The 21,772-nt window shown below is 45.6% G+C and overlaps 1 protein-coding gene across 1 annotated transcript in view; it reads left to right on the top strand.

The window, feature by feature from the left end:
- The window catches only part of grik4 (glutamate receptor, ionotropic, kainate 4), a 219,238-nt gene that overhangs the window by 185,697 nt on the left and 11,769 nt on the right, over window positions 1-21,772 (top strand). The window contains 7 exon segments of the mRNA XM_070438230.1: window positions 7,908-8,111; window positions 11,667-11,780; window positions 17,975-18,084; window positions 19,061-19,234; window positions 19,345-19,351; window positions 20,248-20,412; window positions 21,211-21,436. Of these exon segments, the coding sequence (XP_070294331.1) occupies window positions 7,908-8,111; window positions 11,667-11,780; window positions 17,975-18,084; window positions 19,061-19,234; window positions 19,345-19,351; window positions 20,248-20,412; window positions 21,211-21,436 (1,000 nt within the window).

Genomic DNA, 21,772 nt, shown 5'->3' with positions numbered 1-21,772 from the left:
TTACTGGAACACCCAAAGTCATCCAATTGTTATAATAGGATTTGGAGCAATAGCCTACCTGCGTGTGGTCAACTATTTCAGCACCGTTTCACGCTGCTCTGAGACAAGCATGGGGACTGGTCTTGATAAATCAATTAGATTTTTATTGTCACTAAATCTCCATTTGGGTATTGGTTAGCCTACAATTAGGGTGTGGAAATGTTAGGATTATTTTGCTCTTCACTCGCAGTCACTTAGTAACCTACTCCCGACCGGTCATGTTGTACAGCGCCATATTTTCCTAACGGAAACCCTGAGGGTTTAATTTGTCCTTTTTCTTGGAATAGAAACACCATACTATTAATCAAATTAATTAAGCTACATTTCTTAAAATCAATCCCATATACTATGTTCTTACAAAAAAAGGTTTTAAATTCTCTAGTACAGCCAATATTAAAAAGAGTCAAATGTTTCTCAAAGATGCCCTCTGGTGGTCAAACTAGCACTAACTAGCATTAATGGCAACAATGGCTGACACTTAAATAACGTGCCATAGAATTCTGCGGCAGCCTGCAAGCTGTGCTTCAGTACGACGCAACTTTTGAAGGAAGAACCACTGTACTGTCCCCACGAGTGACAGAACACTGAGCTAATCATGGCGCAACTAGAGAACATTACCAACCTGCATTTTGGAGCTGCCTTTTTTTTAACATTGTTTGCAAACTGATATGTGACACATGCCAAAATAACATGCAAAACAGGTAAGCCCCCCCCCCCCAAAAAAAGTTTTATTATCATTTTTATTTTTGGCAAAAAATGTGGGGCTCAAAACAGGCTCTGCCCCACCTGTCCTGAATGACGGGTCGCCACTGAGTGTTGCGGTTCTTGACACACTAACCGGTGCGCTTGGCACCTACTACCATACCCCATTCAAAGGCTCTTAAATATTGTGTCTTGCGCATTCACCCTCTGAATGCCACCCATACACAATCCATGTCTCAATTGTCTCAAGGCTTAAAAATCCTTCTTTAACCTGTCTCCTCCCCTTCATCTACACTGATTGAAGTGGATTTAGCAAGTGACATCAATAAGGGATCACAGCTTTCACCTGCATTCATCTGGTCAGTCTATGTCATGGAAAGAGCATGTGTTCTGTTTTGTATACTCTGTGTATATTTGAGCTGCCAGTTCGCTATAGGCTCAGGACCACATAATTGTATTTGCTGGATGATGGGAGGTATTGTGAGGGGGTTGTAACAGCTCCTTCAACTAGACCCAGGTTCAAATAGTGTTTGTTTTCTTTCAAGTACTCTGTACGTTTGATTGAGCCTGCCTGCAGTGCCGGATGGGTGGTGTTTGCACTTTTGGGACTATGCCATTGGTTCCATTGTGCCACGGAAACTCAATCAAGTGCGGTGAATACTATTCGAACTCAGGTATGACTTGATACACCTTCAAGATCGCAAATTTTCTCACTGTCGTGTGCAGTCGATTGTTTAAGTTTCTAGGCTCAGCTCGGGGTGATGTTTCCCCCTGGTACAGATATATGACCAGCTTTCTCTCCCCCAATCCTAATCTTAACCATTTTTGGAGAAAATGCACCTGGCATGGGTAGAGTAAGGTTCTATTTGTGTGGTGGGTGGTGGGGGGTCATGGAACACTGGCAATACTCAGCTGAAGTTATCTGCACCCAACCAGACTCCTGGCAATGGAAAAAAGGGGAGCCTGTTTTTAGAGATACAGGAATGCTGCATTTCTTCATAGCTTGAAATTCAATATTTCATAGAATTGTCTGTGGTATATTACAAAAGGTAGTTCGAATTTTCCTGTGATTTCAATAAATGCTTTGGACATTGGTGTATGTCAGTAGATTGGTAAGCGTTCACAAACAGTGGTGAATTATGCAACATTAGGAGTTAGACGCATCAACACCACAAATACCCTGTCAAGCACATCCGTGGTGAGAGAGAGATAAAACTTGGACAACTGTGACTGACCCAAAATTAAGAAAAGCTTTGACAAATGTACAGACTCGGTGAGCATGGCCTTGCTATCGAGAGAGGCAACAGCAATACTATTAAACCCAACCAAATCATGAGAAAACACAAATATAATGAATTGACACATTGGAAAGAATCAACAAAAACGGCACAAACTGGAATGTTATTTGGCCTTACACAGAGAAATACACTGTGACTGACCACAAATTAGTTTTGACTATGCACAGACTCAGTGAGCATGGCAATGCTATTGTAGGCAGACCTGGCACTCAATTGTATTTATTTGAACTAGACAAGTCAGTGTCAGTTAAGAACAATGACGGCCTACCAGGGAACAGTGGGTTAACGGCCTTGTTCAGGGGCAGAATTACAGATTTCTACCTTGTCAGCTCAGGGATTCGATCCAGCAACCTTTCGGTTACTGGCCCAGCGCTCACACCACTAGGCTACCTGCCGGCTACCTGTTTTCCCTCAAGAGAAGACTGGCTATGTGCCCACTGCACATTAATGAGCGCAGACCGAGCTGCACTTCCTAACCTCCTGCCAAACCTCCATATATATTAGGTGAAACACCACTGTGTGCCACCACAACAGCAAGATTTGTGACCTGTTGCCACAAGAAAAGGGCAAGCAGTGGAGCACAAACACCATTGTAAATACAACCTATATTTGATCTATTTATTTTCCCTTTCGTACTTCAACTATTTGCACAGTGTTACAACACTTTACAGAGCCAATAGTATATATTATTTAAAAACTTTTGTGAGTGTAATGCTTACTGTTAGTTTCTGATTGTTTATTTCCCTTGGAGAGATAGAGAGAGAGACCCCCCCCCCCCACACACATTATTGATTAATTTCAGGGTTTTACTATCGTGATTGATGGGCCAGCTCTTAATTAAAATGTTCTGCAGATTTCTTTAATAATTTTTTTAATTTAACTTTTATTTATACACGGTGGGTCACCATTGAGACCAGGGTTTCATTTACAAGGGAGCGCTACGAACATGAACGTATGCAATACAATTTAATACAACATCATGTAAAATAACAATACAATAAATAAAACAAGATATATCCGAACAAACACAACTCTCACATATCAGCTCCCTTGAACTCAATCTAAACTGTCCAATGGAGACCAACGAGTCCAACTTCAAGGTGGCCTGAAGGCTATTCCATGAGCTGGGGGCATAAAAACTAAAAGCTCAGTGGGGACCCACGGGACCTCCAGAACCATCCAATCCAGAGAGTGGGTCTGAAAATAGCTGGATCTCCAATCAATACATGAGCTGAGGTAGTTAACCGGGTCACCAACCGAGAATGTTCTTCCCCACTTCTACAGAGTCTCCTAATAATGTTGGCTATTGGGGAGATAAATATAGAATTACTTTGCCTCCCTTTCACACTCATCAATCAACAAGGGAGAGCTAGCCGAGAAATGATGGGCCGCATTTAATTAAGCGGAGAGGCCCACTCCTCTCTGTTGCCGGGGGTGTTGAGACCTATTAATTGAATCCAGAATGTTTGTTTATTCGTTTCCAAGCTCTCTCTCTTGAACCCCCGCCGTGTAATATAAAACTGGCCCGTGAAATGCTACTCCTTAATAAGCCCTAGTTTGGGAGGAGAAAGGGGAAAGCGTCCGTCTGGCTGCAATGGTAGAGCGCTTCCACGACCAGGCTGCTGCGAGCAATGACATAATTWGCATTTATATTGTGCCTTCCCGCGTGGCACCGCGTAACCACCAGCAGAGGTGTCAACTCGAGGGCAGGAAGGTAACATGCGTGGCCTGTTTAATAAGTTAATGAATGGAGAGGATTTGCATTTATAGAGGGTGTCACTGTGCTCTGACTCAGGGCCCGAAAGGCCCCTTCTTTCTTTCTGTCTGTACTCTTCTTCTTTAACATGCAGTCCAGGAGCTCACCTGCTTGCATACGTTCAAAGCTTCCGCCGCTCTCTCCCTCCATCTAGTACTGATGAGTTTGTCGACTAAAAGGAACAATTATAATGTGCTCTGATTCAGTGACCTCAGATATGATGCAGAGAAGGCTAGGAAAACGCCTCATTCTATTATCCCTATTCTCTGATCAGTATGGCACGAAGTGGCGCGTGCACTGAAAACTTCAGCGAGATGGAATGGGGGAGAGGCCATATAAGATTAATCAAGTGTAAAGGAAACCGGTTCGATCGTACCACAGGTAGAGTAACTGTTGTTGCCATGGTGACAGGATGGTCGGTGGCAGTGTGATGTGTCGTCCTCTTTGAGGTCTCTGGTGTTCCACTTTATGTCATAATGGAGGAACGCCACTTCGTACTGGGAAACGAATTCATCTCCCGGTCACCAGTCAACACAAAAGGCATCCCAATAGGAGTATGACAGAGCTATTTCACAGTTTGCCTTGTGTTCCATCTATATTTCTCTATATCAGACAGTGTGCTTTTTCTCTCTCGACTTAAGTATAAAGCTCACTACAAACCGGGGTTTGATCCCGGGCTGTGTCGTAGCCGGCAGCGACCGGGAGACCCATGAGGCGGCGCACAATTGGCCCAGCGTCGTCCGGGTTAGGGGAGGGTTTGGCCAGCTGGGATGTTGTTGTCCCATCGCGCTCTAGTGGGCTGTGCGCATGCACGCTGACTTCGCATTGGTGCGACTGGCTTCCAGGTTAAGCAAGCAGTGTGTCGAGAAGCAGTGTGGCTTGGCGGGGTCGTGTTTCGGAGGACGCATGGCTCTCCACCTTCGCCTCTCCCGAGTCCGTACGGGAGTTGTAGCGATGGGACAACCAATTGGATATCACAAAATTGGGTAGAAAAAGGGGTAAGAAAATATCCCAATTTGTGCCATCCGTAAGAAACCTACATACAGACCATATATTGTGTTCCATACAGGTTATAGAAAAGAGCAGAAGCTCTGAACTCTCCATTCAGAACCCAGTCCTACCTACTTACAGGTTATGGAAAATGTGCTCTTTTAGCATTTCYCCAGTAGGTTTCCTCAAGGAGAAARTCCCCCACTTCTATGTCAAAGATAATAAAACAAAAACACTTTACTAAATACTACAGTAATGTCTGCAAAAACACTACAGTAAATACTACAGTGTACTACAGTCTGTAAAAACACGACAGTAATTACTATTGWATTGTGGCAGACCAGGGGGTTTGATCAAAACGTTTACACTGATCAGACACGGACACAAGTGTGATAGCTCAGTGTGATAGCTCAGTGTGATAACTCAGTTTATTAAAACAAAGAAAAAGAAAAGAATAGGTCTCCTCCAGGTTACCGTCTTCTGGGTTCCGGGGTATTGCTGTCTCCTTTGGGGGATTTTATTTCTTTTTTTACTGACCGTGAGGAAGACTATACGGAAGGAACCTCTCTCCATGAGAAAAACCCCTGTGTGCTACCCTTCTGGCAACTTTATGGGATTCGTACGGTTGGTGAGCAATCAGCCCTTTGATTACTCACCAGTCCCAATTAGTCCTGGCCGGATGGCCCGTCGAGACCTGGCACGTCCAGCAGAGGGAGCCATCGCCGCATGATGTAGACTCCGTCTGTCACCAGGCCTCGACGAATTTCCCCCTGGTGGCTAGTCTGTAGTACGCCACAGTATATACTACTCTTTTTTTACTACAGTATTTATACTATAGTAAATGGTAAATACTACAGTATTCAGTCTGTAAAAACACCACAGTGAATTGTCATGACTTTACTTTCATTAATCTAATAACTGTTATTTATTTAATCAACTAACTCTATTACATCAATAAACAGTCATCTTATTAATCATTACCTCTTATCATATCATCATTCTGAACAGTCGTAACCTCATGCATCTGCAAAAAACCCAGCCTTACTCATGATTCAGTACTACACAAATTGGTTTACATATTTATTTACTAGCTAACTAAATAATAACACAGAATAAACATATACCCTTTACATGAGACAAAGGTCCCTAGTGGACTGACACAATATGACGGCTTGTTACAACAGAGATGGAGAGCGAGAGAGAGAAGAATACACTTATCGTCCATATATATCAGTACTATTCTCACAGTAATCATATAGTTTGCACACGAACCGCCGCCCGTTTGGAATAAGAAATCATTAATGTATTTACGTGTGAGGGCCTTTGTTCGCCGTTTATCTCTGTCAGAACCAACCCTCCTTAGGAAGTTTGTTGGCATTTCAGCTGCAAGCTGTATGGCTCTGATTGTCCGAAAAGGGTCTCCCCTTTCCCGTCTTCTACTGTTATTCACTCTGGAAGATAGCTAGCCAGCCGTGTCAACGATTACCATTGGTGATGAGCGTAGTAGGATAGTCTCACTTAGATTCGCTTTTCTAGATATTTGAGTCAAGACAGCTAATCAGCTGTCTCAGTGATTGGCTGAGAGGGGAGTTTGTTTTCCCCCTCGTGTTGGTATTCAGGATTCTGACCACAATGGACATGAGCTGCAGCTCGCCGTCTCTCTGCTCTAAAGGAAGGTGAGTTCATTTCTTCACCTCGTGTTGAGGTTCAAAGTTCCAACCATATCAAACGTGTAGCTCCAGCCTCACGTTTCCTGGTCTCTGAGATGCAGCATTTAAACCACTTTAGACGTGGGCTGCAACTCCCCATCTTTCCTGGTCTAAAATGTTAACTCTCAGCCAGTCCTTTGAAGCACTCTGGTCGAAAAGGACATTTACATCAGGCTGACACGCTCTTCTGTCCTCACTCGAGGCGTGGCTACTTACCGTGCAAAGGATAGGGTTGCAAGTTATCTATTATCTCCTAAAATCTCATTCCTATCTTCACAAAAATACTTTCATAATTKTTCATATTATATGAACGTATTGGATGGAAACTTGACAGATAAAGGGGATATACTTTCCAAGTTACAGTATTTTGTCCATACAATTTTTTATGACGTCACAAAATGAAAACCAATATGATGTTAGTTTTCTACAGCTCCCCACTGACCATTCCCCACATTCTTATGTTATAATTATTGTTCCAGTATTCACGTTTGACCGTGTTAAAGTTTCGGCGGGAAACAGTCTGTTAACAAAGGACATTCCTTTCGCCAATACTGGACGGGAAAAGAGAATCCTCTTCTACTTAAATTTATGACAGGGTGTGAGGTGTCAAAACCCCCACACCAGTTCCCTCCTCCCCTCTTCTGTGGGTGAGAGAAGGTCTGGTTATTGTCCACCATTGCCAAGCTGATCTGACCCATTGTGACCCTCACAGGACAGCATTCAAGATTTGATACATGCTTTATTAAAGCATTCTTCAAAAGAAGTAGCCACATTTAGTCTTTTAGCTAAGGTGGCTGGCGTAGAATGTGGACCCCTTTTTATGCTGCCCAAAGATTGGTTGATAAATCTCTCTTAACCCCCCAAATTTAAATCATTGAGCTGCTTGCTCTACATTATGAAAAAATGAATYGTAAATTAGGAACAAACTTTATGAAAGAGCGAGTTAGTCAACGACAGGGTTTTAAAACAGTCGGTGGGGGTGCCAGACAGAGACAGGACAGTAGCAGGTGCCTGAGTGCTTTTGTTCCCATGTCACGTACGGTGGTGAAGTTAATTGTTGCCTAGATATATTCTTATTGGCTCCTCTTTAAAACAAATKACCTCTGGTGAGATAGTGTCCACTGTCTAGACATACAATATGCTAATATCAACTTGACCTCAAAAAAGGGGAAGTTGTCAAGGTTGAGATGATGTTATGCTACACTAGGTTATGCTAAACTATGCTATGCTATGTTTATTGTTGCGAATTCGGGGGGGCAACTCCAACCGGGACTCAAACTCGGGTCCAGTGACAGTCAAGCCAACACCTTAACCGTTACGCTAAGAGATCTGTGGTCGCTAGGTGTTGGGTTAAGGTTGCCACATTATCATGGTATTCTACATGTGCTCTGCTACATCTGTGTCCCTTCGCAGGAGAACCCTTACGTGATGCTGCGACCGAACCACCAGGAGATGGAAGGGAACGAGCGCTATGAGGGCTTCTGTGTGGACATGCTGAAGGAGCTGGCGGACATCTTGAAGTTCAAGTACTGTATCAATCTGGTGGGGGACGGGGTGTACGGGGTATCGGGGACCAACGGTACCTGGACGGGCATGGTGGGAGAGCTCATCTCAAGGGTAAGGGCAACAGCTTACAGGATTTTATTGACCATATGACTTGACCAGGAAAAACTCTGGGCCCTACCATCGCCACCCATCTACCTACCATTTACCCCCTTCTACCACTTCACAGCATAATGCCCCTCGAACTATAGACTAATTCATCCATCCTTTAATCAAATGTTATTCATGAATTTACAGCCATTACTGCCAAATCACCCCTAACAAACYAATAGCATCCTACAAACATCCAGTGTCTGTGTGACCCTCTCAAGCACAGGTTGTACAACTGATTTGACACAGTGGTTGTGATACAMCTAATACTGTATGTTCATGATRCAATGGCGAGTTTGTCATCACAGAAATGTATCCACAACCATTGTGCGCCGACGCCACAATGCTTATGTAATTATTTTTGACAGAAAAGCTCTCTGTTGTATTGCAACCGTTATGCCATATACATGGCATCAGTTGTATAACTTTAGTGTGTATGGGGCCTATATGTGGATATTATGTGTGCAGGCATAGTGTGTCTCCGTGGACTCCAGGGTCAAATGATTTCATCTGATATGTGATAGGCTGAGTGTTTCGTAGTAAAACATGTCCCCAGTGTTGGGATCTGGAAAAGTAGTGCCCAAAGCTATTGATTGATGTTTTCACATTGAGAGCATCCTACAGTAAGGGGATGTAACCATGCAGAGATGTGAGGAGGAGGAGGAGGAGAAAAGATAAAATATGGAGGGGAAGGAAGAGAACAAGGATGTACAGGAGGAGCAAGGCTGGTAATTAGTCCAGATAATGCCTGATACAGATGACACAGAGTCTTGGGTCTGCATCCCAAACGGCACCCAATTCCCTTTATAGTGCACTACTTTTGACCAGGGTGCCATTTGGGACTTAGCCATGGCTGTGTTCTGTTCACCCTTCTAACTCGGATACAGCTCATCTGTCCTAATGAATCTCAATTAGCCCCAGTCACCCTTGAGCAAACACTCACAACACAGGCATGTCTTTAAAAGGGCCCAGCTAACCAGTCTGCCAAACCATCTGAATTTTTTTTTTTTTGTGAATGAAAGGTCTATATTGCTGGTCTTAGAGTGTGGTCGCACTGACCAGTGTTTTTTGTAGATGTTCACCCAGACCGGGGATAGAGTAGAAGGGTTGAGGAGGTGGTGAGGAGCTACTGGAAGGCAAAGCCATTAAGGAAATGAAAGGATTGCCTACTCGTATTATTGTCTCCATTTGTCCCCCCGCAAGTTGGTTCTGATTTGGGGACCTTGAGGAGGTCTCAACTCGGTCTAATCGCGCCTCACACGATAGTGCTACAGACTGCTACAGAGTACCAAGGAACGTCGGAGAGGGGGGAAGGTCGAGGGGAGACAGCGCAGGAAGGTGTGGGATCACGGAGTCCCTGCCTCTGAGCTACACTCTCTGGAAAGACCCCCAGACTGGAAAGATGAGAGTTAGTGGATGACTGGGTTATAGTTGGGGGGGGGGGGGTTAGAAGTGGAGGAGGAGAAGAAGGAAGAGAGATTGTACTGTAGCTAGCCTATAGCGGCTGACTGAATTAACACAGAAAGGTTGAGCCAACGCTGAGAGAAGAGAATGTATGGACAAGCTTTCCACAGGCTTCATTTGCAAGCTGGGGACGGGGGCTTTACTTTAAGTAGCCATAGAGACGGAGACCGGGAAGATGAAATGCCACGTACAGTGGGGAACCTCTAACTCAATGCATTATTCAGCAGCCGTGGGGACGGCTTTGATTTTCTTTTCCTATCTCGCTTTTTTTCCAGGGCACCATCTTATGATTGAGCGAAAGTGGAAACAAGTGTGGTGGCATGGGGAAAGAATACAACGATGCATTATTTAAAAGCTGACTTTATACCGTGTGTTTTCTCTCTCTCCCTCTCCACACACTTTCAATAGCTGTTAGACTCCAGTAATCGGTATGAATATTCAATAGGTGCATTAATATGTTCATTTTTCAAAGGAGGAGTGACTTCTTTCTTTTGTGGAGTTTTTTTTGCCTCGATACTTTTTGTTGTTGCTTTCGGGCTGGCTGGGGGTTGGCTAAATGCCTGGTTTTGCTTGTTCATTCAGACCTGTTGTCAGTGAAAACGCTGTAGAACAACCACTAAAAAGCCTTCCGGACTTTGTTCACCACCGTGTGAACACATGGAGCTCTGTTTTCGCTGTTCAAGTTATTCTGGACAGGATTGGTCAACTCTTCCAGGGACCTGTACTCAAACAGAGTGAAGCTTGTGTGAAAAGCCTCTCTCTCTCTCTCTCTCTCTCTCTCTCTCTCACTCTCACTCTCACTCTCACTCTCACTCTCTCACTCTCACTCTCTCTCTCACTCTCTGTGTTCTCAACTGCTGTTCTCAGATCAAGGCAAAGGCATATGATAGCCAGAGTCCCTCATAGGTCCAGCTACAATGAAAGGTGTATGATACCCACCTGACAGGGTACATTACAACATAAGACCCAGGGCTAGCCTTGATACTAAACCTTCTGCTTATCTCTCTACAAGCTGTCTCTCGCTACAACTATAGTACTGTCTATATACTGTATCTCAAAGTTATCCTTCTTGATTGGTCCAACGTTGTTTGCTTGGCAATTTTTTTTAGTGTGCCAACGTGCACTGTGCCAATGATGGCATGGCCCTAACTGATGATGGGTGTGCTATCAGAGGAAAAATATTTCCACTGATTCTTTTGAACACGGCCTTCTAGCCAAGTTAACTCACTTGGACCGACAATCAGAAAAGGGGCTGATGGTTAAAAAAAACGATGGGGTCATGAATGCTGACGGTCGGATCCAGCACTGTAAGCAGGCAGGCTCTCCTCTCATTTAGAGTTGAGCTCTGACAATCCTCTTATTTTCCAACTGCAAAGGACAAAGAGCAGCGAAGGGTTGCGCTGGGTCCTGGGGAGATGAACATCTCTTGTAGATGCACTTTGCAGTGTCGGATGATTACTGGGATCGAGCAGCCACCTTCACAGCCCTACCATGCCGAGTAGCACTGGCTGGCTGGCTGGCTGGCTCAGCCTAGCTGGCTAACTGGCTGCTGTGTCAAGTGATTTGTCGTAACAATCTGCCCTTCGCCTGCTTGAAAAAAACATTGCACTGTTCTAAGTTGGCACCCTATTCCCTATATAGTGCCCTGGATCCTGCTCAGAAGTAGTGCACTACATAGTGAATAGTGTTTCATTTGGAATGTAGCCCCCCCCCCCCCCCCTCTGTTCTACACTCTGTTCTCCCTGGTGCCCTGCATGAGTCAGGTTTCAGACACAAAGCCAATGATGCTACACACTGCTGGCAGACTAGGCGTCACGGACAACAATGGCAGCACAGTAGGAGTGGAATTACACCAGTAGCCTACTTACTATTTCACTTATTTTCCATGCATTTTCCACCACCACAACCCAACCTTTGTTACTGTAGATGTACCTAAGTGTGTGTGTGTGTGTGTGTGTGTGTGTGTGTGTGTGTGTGTGTGTGTGTGTGTGTGTGTGTGTGTGTGTGTGTGTGTGTGTGTGTGTGTGCGTGTGCGTGTGTGCGTGTCTATTCCAGAAAGCGGACCTTGCCGTAGCGGGGCTCACCATCACCGCAGAGAGGGAGAAGGTTATCGATTTCTCCAAGCCTTTTATGACTCTGGGAATCAGCATCATGTACCGTGTGCACTTGGTAAGACTAACCTCTGACCTCTCCGACCCCTACAAAACAACCTGGCTGACCCCTGAACTCTACAAACAGCTAGCGACCAATCATCAGCCTCTGTCTGGGAGCCCGTTCAGCCCCTCCCACTACATCCCTCTCCTCTCTCTACCTCTGCCAGAGTAACAGATGGTGTGCTCTGCTCCGTGATATGCGGGTGTGAATCGACCTGATAAATGGACTTCTTTCATTCCCATTCCCACTTCTTCTCTGTTTGTGACTGGGATCTAATTCGCACCAATAATAGCCCTGACCCCTGCGTATAGAACAAGACCCAGGCACAGTTGTGGAAATTCAATACGATTGTCTCTGTGTTTTAACACCAGCCAACCATTAATCAAAGGCCTTCTCCCAAACCTAAGGTGACACACTGGTCTCTCCGCTGGCCACCGGCCGGATGGAGCCGCTTTGAACCAAGCGGCGGCGTGTAAAAACATTAATGTGGCGTCCCAGTAGAGCGTTTACTCACAGCCACCCCTGTCCTCCCTGTCTCCCGTCTGCGTACCTCCCCTTTCCTTGGTGCTAATAGGTGCAGCTGCCAGGAGAAAGGCTCCATTGGACCAACAGTTGGTCGAATGAATCGATAGCAGCAGGTGCAGTGTTAAGTGGGCTGCCATATCACCTCTGCGGCAGGCTGCTGCTGCTACTGCTGACGCGTTGGAACGTGCTCATTGGCGTGTTCCTGCGAGCTGACGCGGCGTGGAGGAGGAAAGGAGAAGCCCACACACATTGCAGCTCAATATTGACACACACACTCCCACTGTCCTAACCAGGCGGGCACAGACAAGACAGACAGGGAGGGGGAAGGATAGAGGGATGGGATGAAGAGCATTCGTAAGGTAACTGGCAGAGAGAGATGTGAAGCCTCGGCCGCTTAAGGTCAGGAGTGAAGGGCGGAAGAGACTAACTACAAAGAGTGAGAGTCTGCCGCACTGATTTCTCTCTCGCTCTCAGTCTATCTGTCTGTCTGTCTGGAGTCTTTACACAGCACCTGTCCCTGGTGTCTCCTCCTCTCTTCATCTCTCTACCCAGGACTCACTCCCTCCCAGCCCCCCTTGGCAATCTCTTAGGTCTCACACAGAGCTACAAGGCTCCAGCGCCACCATTCAATAATAGAATTTCTGTGACTGCACTTGTTTAGGTTTAATCCACTAGCTATTGATTTCTGATGCTGTGATTTCTACAAGGGCCCCGCTACTTATTTCAGACTTAAATTGAAATTCTCAGCCTGATCAATAACAATGGAAAATTGGGCAAAATAGAAACGCCTGTTGAGGTTTAATTACCTGCTGCATGGCTGTAGAATTGGCCTAATACCAGGGCCGGATTACCGAATGGGCATGCAGGGCATGTGCCCCTGGAGGTAGATGTCCTGGGGCCCCAAATGCGTTAGTCTGGCCCTGCCTACCACTGTTTAATCTCTTTCTGTCCACAGTGAACCCCTGTGTCTTCTTAATCTCTTTTTGCTTATCTTGATTAACTGGTTTCATAAAGTGTTTTGGGATGGTCCTCTTTTGATTACCCTAAGTCCTTCGTCTCTCCCATGTTGGAGTATACTCCGAGACTGACCACTCCACCAATCTGTACACTTGTTTCATCAAACACCCTTTCTCATAATCCCCTACTTCTATGTTCTGAGGACGTCTTTCCACCAATCCCTCCTTCCTAGTAGTAGTAGTAGTAGTAGTAGTAAAGACGGAGAGAGACAGAGAGATCAAAAGAGAGAAATGGAGAGAGAGAGAAAAAGAGTATTGAGGGTGCGTATGGAGATAAGAAACCTAATTAGACCCACAAGTTAATTAGAGGGTTGGTATAGAGGGGAGTGGTGTCACATTCACAAGCTGCCCTGTGGGAGTGTGGCACTGGGATCCTGATTGTGTGTGTCTGTCCCCCTCCAATCTCGCCCCAACCTCCATCTTCCCCGCCTGCCCTCTCCCTCTCAGCTGCCCCAGACATCCCGCCAGAGAGAGCACTGAGGGAATCTGGGACGGCAGGCCAATCAGCAGCCCCCTCCCTCTCGCCACATAAACAGAACACCTCCACCTCCGTAGTCACAGAGACCATAATAACAGCGATGTGAGTGGCGGACCACAAATTGGCATGCATCTCTCAAGGGGGCTGGCGTTTGAAACTAAACGGGTTACTCTCCTTCACGCCGTGTGTTTCTGTAGTGCAGTCACACCTCCCTCCCAGGTTGAATGCGTGGGGAATGACAATAAGGGGAGGGAGGAAGATATGTTGGTGAAATCCTTGAACGTGACCTCACTCACGAAAGGCAAAGACGGTACAGTATGAAGATAGGAAGAAACTGCAATATAAATTTTCTCCAATAGAAATCCCCGATCACACTTGTAGGCGATGTCATGTCGACATTGTCATGTGGACATTGGCTAGCTAAGCTCATGCGCAGAAACACGTCTATCGGGTCTATCGGTCGTCTCGTTTCGAACTGCACTTCCGCAGGTCGTCAAATCAAAGGCACTCCTTTTGATATGAAGTTGTTTTTGACAAAAATGAAAACGTGTCAGTTTGTCACTTTCACGAGGTTGGAGTAACAACAAGTTCAACTACTTAAGGCATTGGCTCAAATCCAGGTTGTGCCTTTAGATTTTGAGAAATGTAACAACTAAGGATGAAGTTTTCACTTCTCTCATTGACTTCTCAAACCCCAGCCCGGTCTGCTTGGTCTGCTTCGTAAGCGTTCCCGGAAGTCTCGCAACGTTGCGCCTCTGGGTTTAGAAACGACGTGCTAAAGGTCTTATACCCCGCCACTTAACACAAAGTGGAGCCCACGGGGAGAGGGGTTTGTATAACGCTTCATTTCGGATTGTTTGGATTTGCTTGTAAAACCAACACGGGCAATGAGGCGGTTGTCACAACCGGCGCCTCCCCCGGTTCTCCATTTGATGGGATGATGATGATAACTACACTCTATAAAGCTCATGTCCAATAAAGACCTTCCTATCCAGTCAGAGTGCCATGCATGCATGGATACAGTCATAAGTACAGTCAGAGACCTGTTGTACAGTTTAGAGCCTGTAGTCAAGTGGTAACAGTCCTGAGGGAAAAAAATAGCGCCATTACATATTATAATCCGCTTAATAAATCATAGGCGCATACTTGCATATAACAAGGAATAAACCATTATACCTGAAGGCTTCAAGTAAAGTTTTACCAAAAAAAGACCTGTGTTGCCTTCACCAGTCGTGATGCCCACCTTCACTACAGATCAGTGCAGATGACTGGCACCTCAGAGGGCTTCCTGACAGCCTGAGGGGGCTATCTCTCCTGTTTGAGAAGAAACAAATGTACCATCACACCTTGCCATCCCTACCTACCTCCCTCCCTCCCTCCATCACCCAGTACACACACACACACAGAATAACAACCTAACCCTTTAACTGGCACACCAAGAAAAAAATATCAGGATAAGTATTGTTCTGCAAAATATGTGTATTTAGCCTCAATATAGGCCATAAATTGCTAATTTTTGTTTGCATGACATGAACCTCGATAAATAATGCATCGCAAACATTAGAGTAAATTAAATTTGTATTGGAATTTGCATAGACTTTTTACATCATAAAAAGATTATACATTAATTGACTTTATATCTGCTTCATTTACTTTTGATGGAAGATAGGCCTAGTTAAATGAGGGACTGTTATCAAATATGCATAAAATATGATACATTTGTGTCCAAAAATGAATATTCAACTGCATGTAAATTCACACATTTACAGTTTATATGCTTAGAATACCAGTAAAATGACATGCACTGAATGATATTGTGAAACATATTTAAGATAACAGGCAGACAGTAAATAATGATATGGGTATGAAAGGATTTCTGTATTTGTACAGACGAAGTCTCATAATATTTCTCTATTGTCCATTATTACTAGTTTAGACTTTATAGCATTCCTTTAATGGGCAACTCAACCGCCCGATAGAGCATAAAATTGGATAACAACAATATCTTAGTATCATTCTTAAATGGTGTTTTAGAGGTCGGCAACATTTTACAACCTTGTAATTTCCCAATGCGCACATAATTAGTACAAAAAATGTGTAGAAATGACGTTCGGTTTTGCTCACATTCACTTCCTGGTTTTCAGCCATATTTGAATGGGTGTTTTAGTCCGATAATGAAAATCACGTGATCCTTTAACTAAAAGAATATGCCAAACAAAATGAATATGTTTCATTTCATTTGGAATTGGTTGTCAACACTAGCTCAACTGCCCGGTTGAGCTGCTTGTTAAGGGGTATTAACACTGCTGTGCTGAGATGTCTGGAGGGCCACAGAGAATGAGCTACTGTTAAATACAGGACAAGAGGAGAAAATGCTCAGTGGCTTTACACAAGCAAATAGAATGGTTGGCCGAGCCACACTTGATAGAAATGCCAAGAGAATAGAAACACACTACTATATCACTTTCAAGGTGTAACAAAGTCCCTTTGACTATGGACGTTCATTTTTGATTCTCCTAGGCAAACTGTTTGCCTTACTTCAGGTGTGGCTATGTTTTTGTTCTATGTACTAACCTTACTTCTTGAAAGTTGAGCTCACTTCCTCGTGTTACTGAAATATCACACAGCCCAACGTCCTCTCCACCTCACTTTCTCTTCCTCTCTCCCTCTTCCTCTTCCTCTCATGATCTCCCTCCCCCTCTCTCCCTCTCCCTCTCTCCCCCTCCATCCATCCCTCTCTATTTCTCCCTCTCTCCCCCTCCATCCATCCCTCTCTATTTCTCCCTCTCTCTGATCTTTTCACGACACCATCTGCTGGTGTTGTGCTGTTTCCTCAACAGCTCTGCTCTTTCTTAATGGTCTCTTAGTGGCAACTAAACAGGGAATTAAATAGAGTAGCTCTGTAAACAAAATGCTCGCTTCACTTGGCACCAGATTGGATGACCACAGGACACCTCGTGTCAGCACAACCTTCACCTAGTTACTTTTTTCGCCGTATAGTTTCTTATTTTGCGGGAGTTGTCACTGCGTTGCACTGTTACCGGCATGACTTTTTACTGTACGTCCTGCCTTTGTAACGGAGGTGGTTTACAATGCCTAGGCGTTAACTCAGTGGGCTAACACAGTCTTGTGGCATGCAGGAGACCCGGGTTTGAACCCGGCGGTCACACCCTCAAAAAAGACTCACACCCACGACCGTTTCTCGATTCAAGTCTCTCTCCGACACCTATAATGGCCTCTGACCAGTTTGAGTACCGTTACAGAGTCCCTTATCAGAGAGTACATTGAATGCTGGCACCGTAAATGGATAATTTTCAGAAGGCAGGCCTCCATCAGCTGGTAGCATTAGGCTCTTCAGGCAGTCCTAATTCTCTCTACTATAATTAGAAATCTCCAGCTCCACTCCTATGTTGCTCAATTACACTAATACGGGAGTGATTACAGACACATGAATGAATATCCGGCCTCATCCAGGCCTAATTGCGCATTAATTCATCATTTAGAATTGTTTGATGACCTTTAATCCTATCCCCTCGCCGCACATGCAATATATTTTTTGGGGGGGAGGGAGCATTTGTATTGCATGCATGTTGTCTTGCTTATTATCAAGGGGGTTGTAGTTTTGGTGTATTGATGATACATGTTACATATCAAATGTGGCCTCACTGTGTTAAGAATATGTCGGCCTACTCTTCCAATAAGCTGTTTGACCACTTAAAGTTCATCCGATAACCTACGTAGCTGTGCTGTTGCCCCTGAAAACACCAGGTCCTTCCTTACAGTTCTTGTCTTTGATGGACTGCACTGGTTTGAGTTTCTCCATCTCCATTGAAGATAATGTAATTGCCCCTAGCTACTGCGCTGGCCTTCTGCGGGTCAATTTCAACCATGCATTTTCCAGAGCTCTATTTCAAACGTAATTGGTTTCATTTTGTGGACAATGGCCATCGGTGCTAGATAATTAAGCAGTATGAATTAGCTCTATATAAAACCCAGGCTGATAATCTCCCAGTAGTATATCTGGACCCGAGGCATATGGCTCCATGTCTCGGAGTCTCAGTCAGAGAAAACACAGGAACGCTCGGTCATAGGGATTCATCTGTGACAGATGTATTGGTTTAGGGTGTATCTGTGTATCTGTAATGCAGCTAACCCACCTCTCTCTCTCCGTGTGTGTGTGTGTGTTGTAGGGGCGCAGACCTGGCTACTTCTCCTTCCTAGACCCTTTCTCTCCCGGGGTGTGGCTCTTCATGCTGCTAGCCTACCTGGCAGTCAGCTGTGTGCTCTTTCTGGTCGCCAGGTGAGTCCTCCAACTTCTCTCAGCTCCACATTGACATCTACTGGTGCTTTGGAGGAACTGACACGTCATATGCAGCACAACGATGCACGTGTGTTGCGTCCCAATGGCCTCTCCGTTCTCCCGAATTGTGCACTTGTTCGTGGATTTGAAAKGAAATTACTGGTATATGGACATTCCCTATAGCCCATGGAGTAGTGAACGAGTGCACACTTCAGGAGGAAGGAGAGATTATTTGGTAGCAGGCAACAACCCCTTGATGTCATAATGTATGTATGTATTTATTGTGTAAATAAGTCATTTCATTTCTGTGAAAAAAGAGTGTGGGGGGGGGACATCTTTCTCATTTTGAAAGGTGATGATTTTGAAAGTTGATGGAAGTGGAGCCGTCTTGATTAAATGTTGATGTCATGTGACTGTACCTGAAAGAAACATTTGGTACATTTAAAAAGCAACAATACAAGAAAACAACCTCCCACTGAAAAGTGACAGCGACAACAGCTGTAAGGAGACATTCTGAGAGGAGGGGTTGCCAAAGGTCAATTATTCTTTACTCGTTTGTATGTTGAAGGAAGCTAAATACAATGTGTTACCCTTGTACCGCTCTGCATTATGTTTTCCCCTTGAAGATTTGCCTGTGGTCGATGCATGCATTAAATGAATTACAGGTTTTTAGAACTTGGATCATCCTACAAACACGGTAATATACCGGAAGCTGTCATGGCAGCTCAATGGTCTGCTCCATACAGCATATTTAGTCGCTTGTCAGGCTGCTTTCACTCACAGCAGACAGCAGCAGGTGTATGGGAGTGTACACCAGCTGACCCAGGGGGAMGGAAAAACACGCTACACCACCTCATGGGATTCAAGATGACTCTTTGCTTCGCTGACTGTTCAAGTTGTTGTTTCCCCCTCGAATCTCTCTCACTGCGTGCCTGCGCTCATGCGTGTGTGTCTGTGTGTCTGCGTGTCTGTTTAGACTCACCCCCTACGAGTGGTACAATCCCCACCCCTGCCTGAAGGGGCGCTGTAACCTCCTCATCAACCAATACTCGCTGGGCAACAGTTTCTGGTTCCCCGTGGGGGGGTTCATGCAGCAGGGGTCCACCATCGCCCCCCGCGCMCTCTCCACGCGCTGCGTCAGTGGAGTATGGTGAGTACAATAAAAAATGATTCTCACCTGGTCCTTTCCAGCACAGTTCCAGCAACTATGGTGGATGTATAACCAAGGTACCGCTCGGTTTGGCGCAGTAGTGCGAAAAGGGTAATAGTGCACTCACTCAGTCACACTTAGACACTTGCATACATACTGCATACGTATCTGTCTAGAAGCTTCCACACTATCTTGCAGACCTGAACCGTACTGTAGCCGGTGGCCTTGACCTCTCTACAGCAGTTTCAGGAGTATCAAAGCATCATTTTGATCATGTGATTTGTGTGCCGCAGCTCCAATTAGCCTGCCATCTTGGCCCTGAGTATTTCCTATTCAGGTCACGTGGTCATGGAAAAAACGCAGAGTCTGATACTATACCTGATACCGTACCGCTGAGGTAGTCTGTGTGTGAGTCTATACCTGGTAAGCTATAAAAACAAAGAGTCGCACACTCTATATGTATAACCTCCCATTCATTTATTGGGTCAGAAAACACCAACGTTTCAGCTTCCCTGTGCCATCTTCAGGGTGACAGAAGGCACGGTATACCTGGTAGACACTGAGGTAGTCTGTGTGAGTCTATAGCTGATACCGTACCTCTGAGGTAGTCTGTGTGAGTCTATAGCTGATACTGTACGCTCTGAGGTAGTCTGTAGAGTCTATAGCTGATACTTGTACCTCTGAGGTAGTCCTAGGTGAGTCTATAGCTGATACTGTACCTCTGTAGCTGTGTGAGTCTATAAGCTGATACTTACCCTCTGGAATACGCTCGTGTGGAGTCATAGCTGATACTGTACTCTGAAGGTACTCTGTGTGATCCTATAGCTGATACTGTACCTGAGGTAGTCGTGTGAGTCTAATAGCGATACGTACCTCTGAGGTACTCCTGGTGAGTCTATAGTCTGAGTAACGGTAGCCTCTGAGGTAGTCTGTGGTGAGTCTATATCTGGATTACTGTACCTCTGAGGTGGTCCCAGTCCGGTATGTCCGGACTGCTGCTCCGCTGTCCTCAGGTGGGCGTCACCCTGAACATTCGTTTTCCCCCTATCCACGGCCAACTGGCGCTTCTCCTGTCCAGAGGAATGGAGGTGCCCATTGTAGTAGTGACCGACCTGGCTGACCAGACGGCCATCGAGTACGGCACCATGCACGGGGGCTCCACCATGACCTTCTTCCAGGTGAAGGGCACACACACATGCACACACACACGGACACGCACACACATACCACACACACACGGCCCCCTCCACTATAATAGATGACCTGTCACTGATCTTATCTTAGACCCTGTCACCTCACTGTCTGTCCCCCTCTCCATCTCCACTGACCATGACTTATCTGTTTCCTGTCTGATTGTCAATATCCTCTCCCCCCTGAAGGAAAACTCAGTGCTGCACCTGGAGAGATAGGCAGTGTGGGTCAGCCGCTGACTTTCCCTGTCTGTCTATGTAGTTAGCCACAAAGCAGGCTTTCACCTGTCAAAGAGAAAGAGAAATGGGGAGAGAAAGTCAGAGAGAGCCGAAGAAAGACAGAGAGAGGGACCAAGAGAGAAAGACAGAGACAAAGACAGAAAGAGAGAGAGAGAGAGAGAGTCAGAGAGAGGGAGCTCCTCTCTCTCCTTTAGATTCCTATGGGGCCTCTTTTGTGCTCCAGAGCTCAACGCATGCCCTTAGCCCTCAGATCAGACCAGATCAGGCTCCCGAGTGGCGCAGCGGTCTAAGGCACTGCATCTCAGTGCAAGAGGTGTCACTATAGTACCTGGTTTGAATCCAGGCTGTATCACATCCGGCTGTGATTGGGAGTCCCATAACGGCGGCGCACAATTGGCCCCAGCGTCGTCCGGATTTGGCCGTAGTAGGCCGTCATTGTAAATAAGTGACTATTTAATTGACTTGCCTAGTTAAATAAAGGTTAAATAAAAAATTCAACAATTAAAATCTGACCGTGCTTCTATGATATGTCCCCCTGTGTCATAGAACTCGCGCTACCAGACGTACCAGCGCATGTGGAACTTCATGCACTCCAAGCAGCCCAGTGTGTTTGTGAAGAGCACGGAGGAGGGCATCGCCCGCGTGGTCAACTCCAACTACGCCTACCTGCTGGAGAGCACCATGAACGAGTACTACCGGCAGCGCAACTGTAACCTCACCCAGATAGGAGGTCTGCTGGACACCAAGGGCTACGGCATCGGCATGCCAGTGGGTAAGTGGAGAGAAGGGGATGGAGGAGAAGGTGGGCAGGAGGAGAGAGTATCAACTGTGACCTCACCCAGATAGGCCTGCTGGATACATCGGCATTGCAGTGAGTAAGAGAAGAGACATCATTTACACGACGCTAACTAAAGCGGGCATCTTTTTGCCAAACGTATGGGCTTTCTCTGCTCTCTGTCCTTAGTGCAGTGTTTATGAAAAGGAAGTGCTGTCATTACCTCAGTTTCAGTCCATGACAAGTACATTTACATTTAAGTCATTTAGCAGACGCTCTTATCCAGAGCGACTTACAAATTGGTGCATTCACCTTATGATATCCAGTGGAACA

The sequence above is a fragment of the Salvelinus sp. IW2-2015 genome, unplaced genomic scaffold (genome assembly GCF_002910315.2).
Source record: "Salvelinus sp. IW2-2015 unplaced genomic scaffold, ASM291031v2 Un_scaffold611, whole genome shotgun sequence".
Taxonomy (NCBI): domain Eukaryota; kingdom Metazoa; phylum Chordata; class Actinopteri; order Salmoniformes; family Salmonidae; genus Salvelinus; species Salvelinus sp. IW2-2015.
This window is presented reverse-complemented; position numbering and strand designations above follow the sequence as displayed.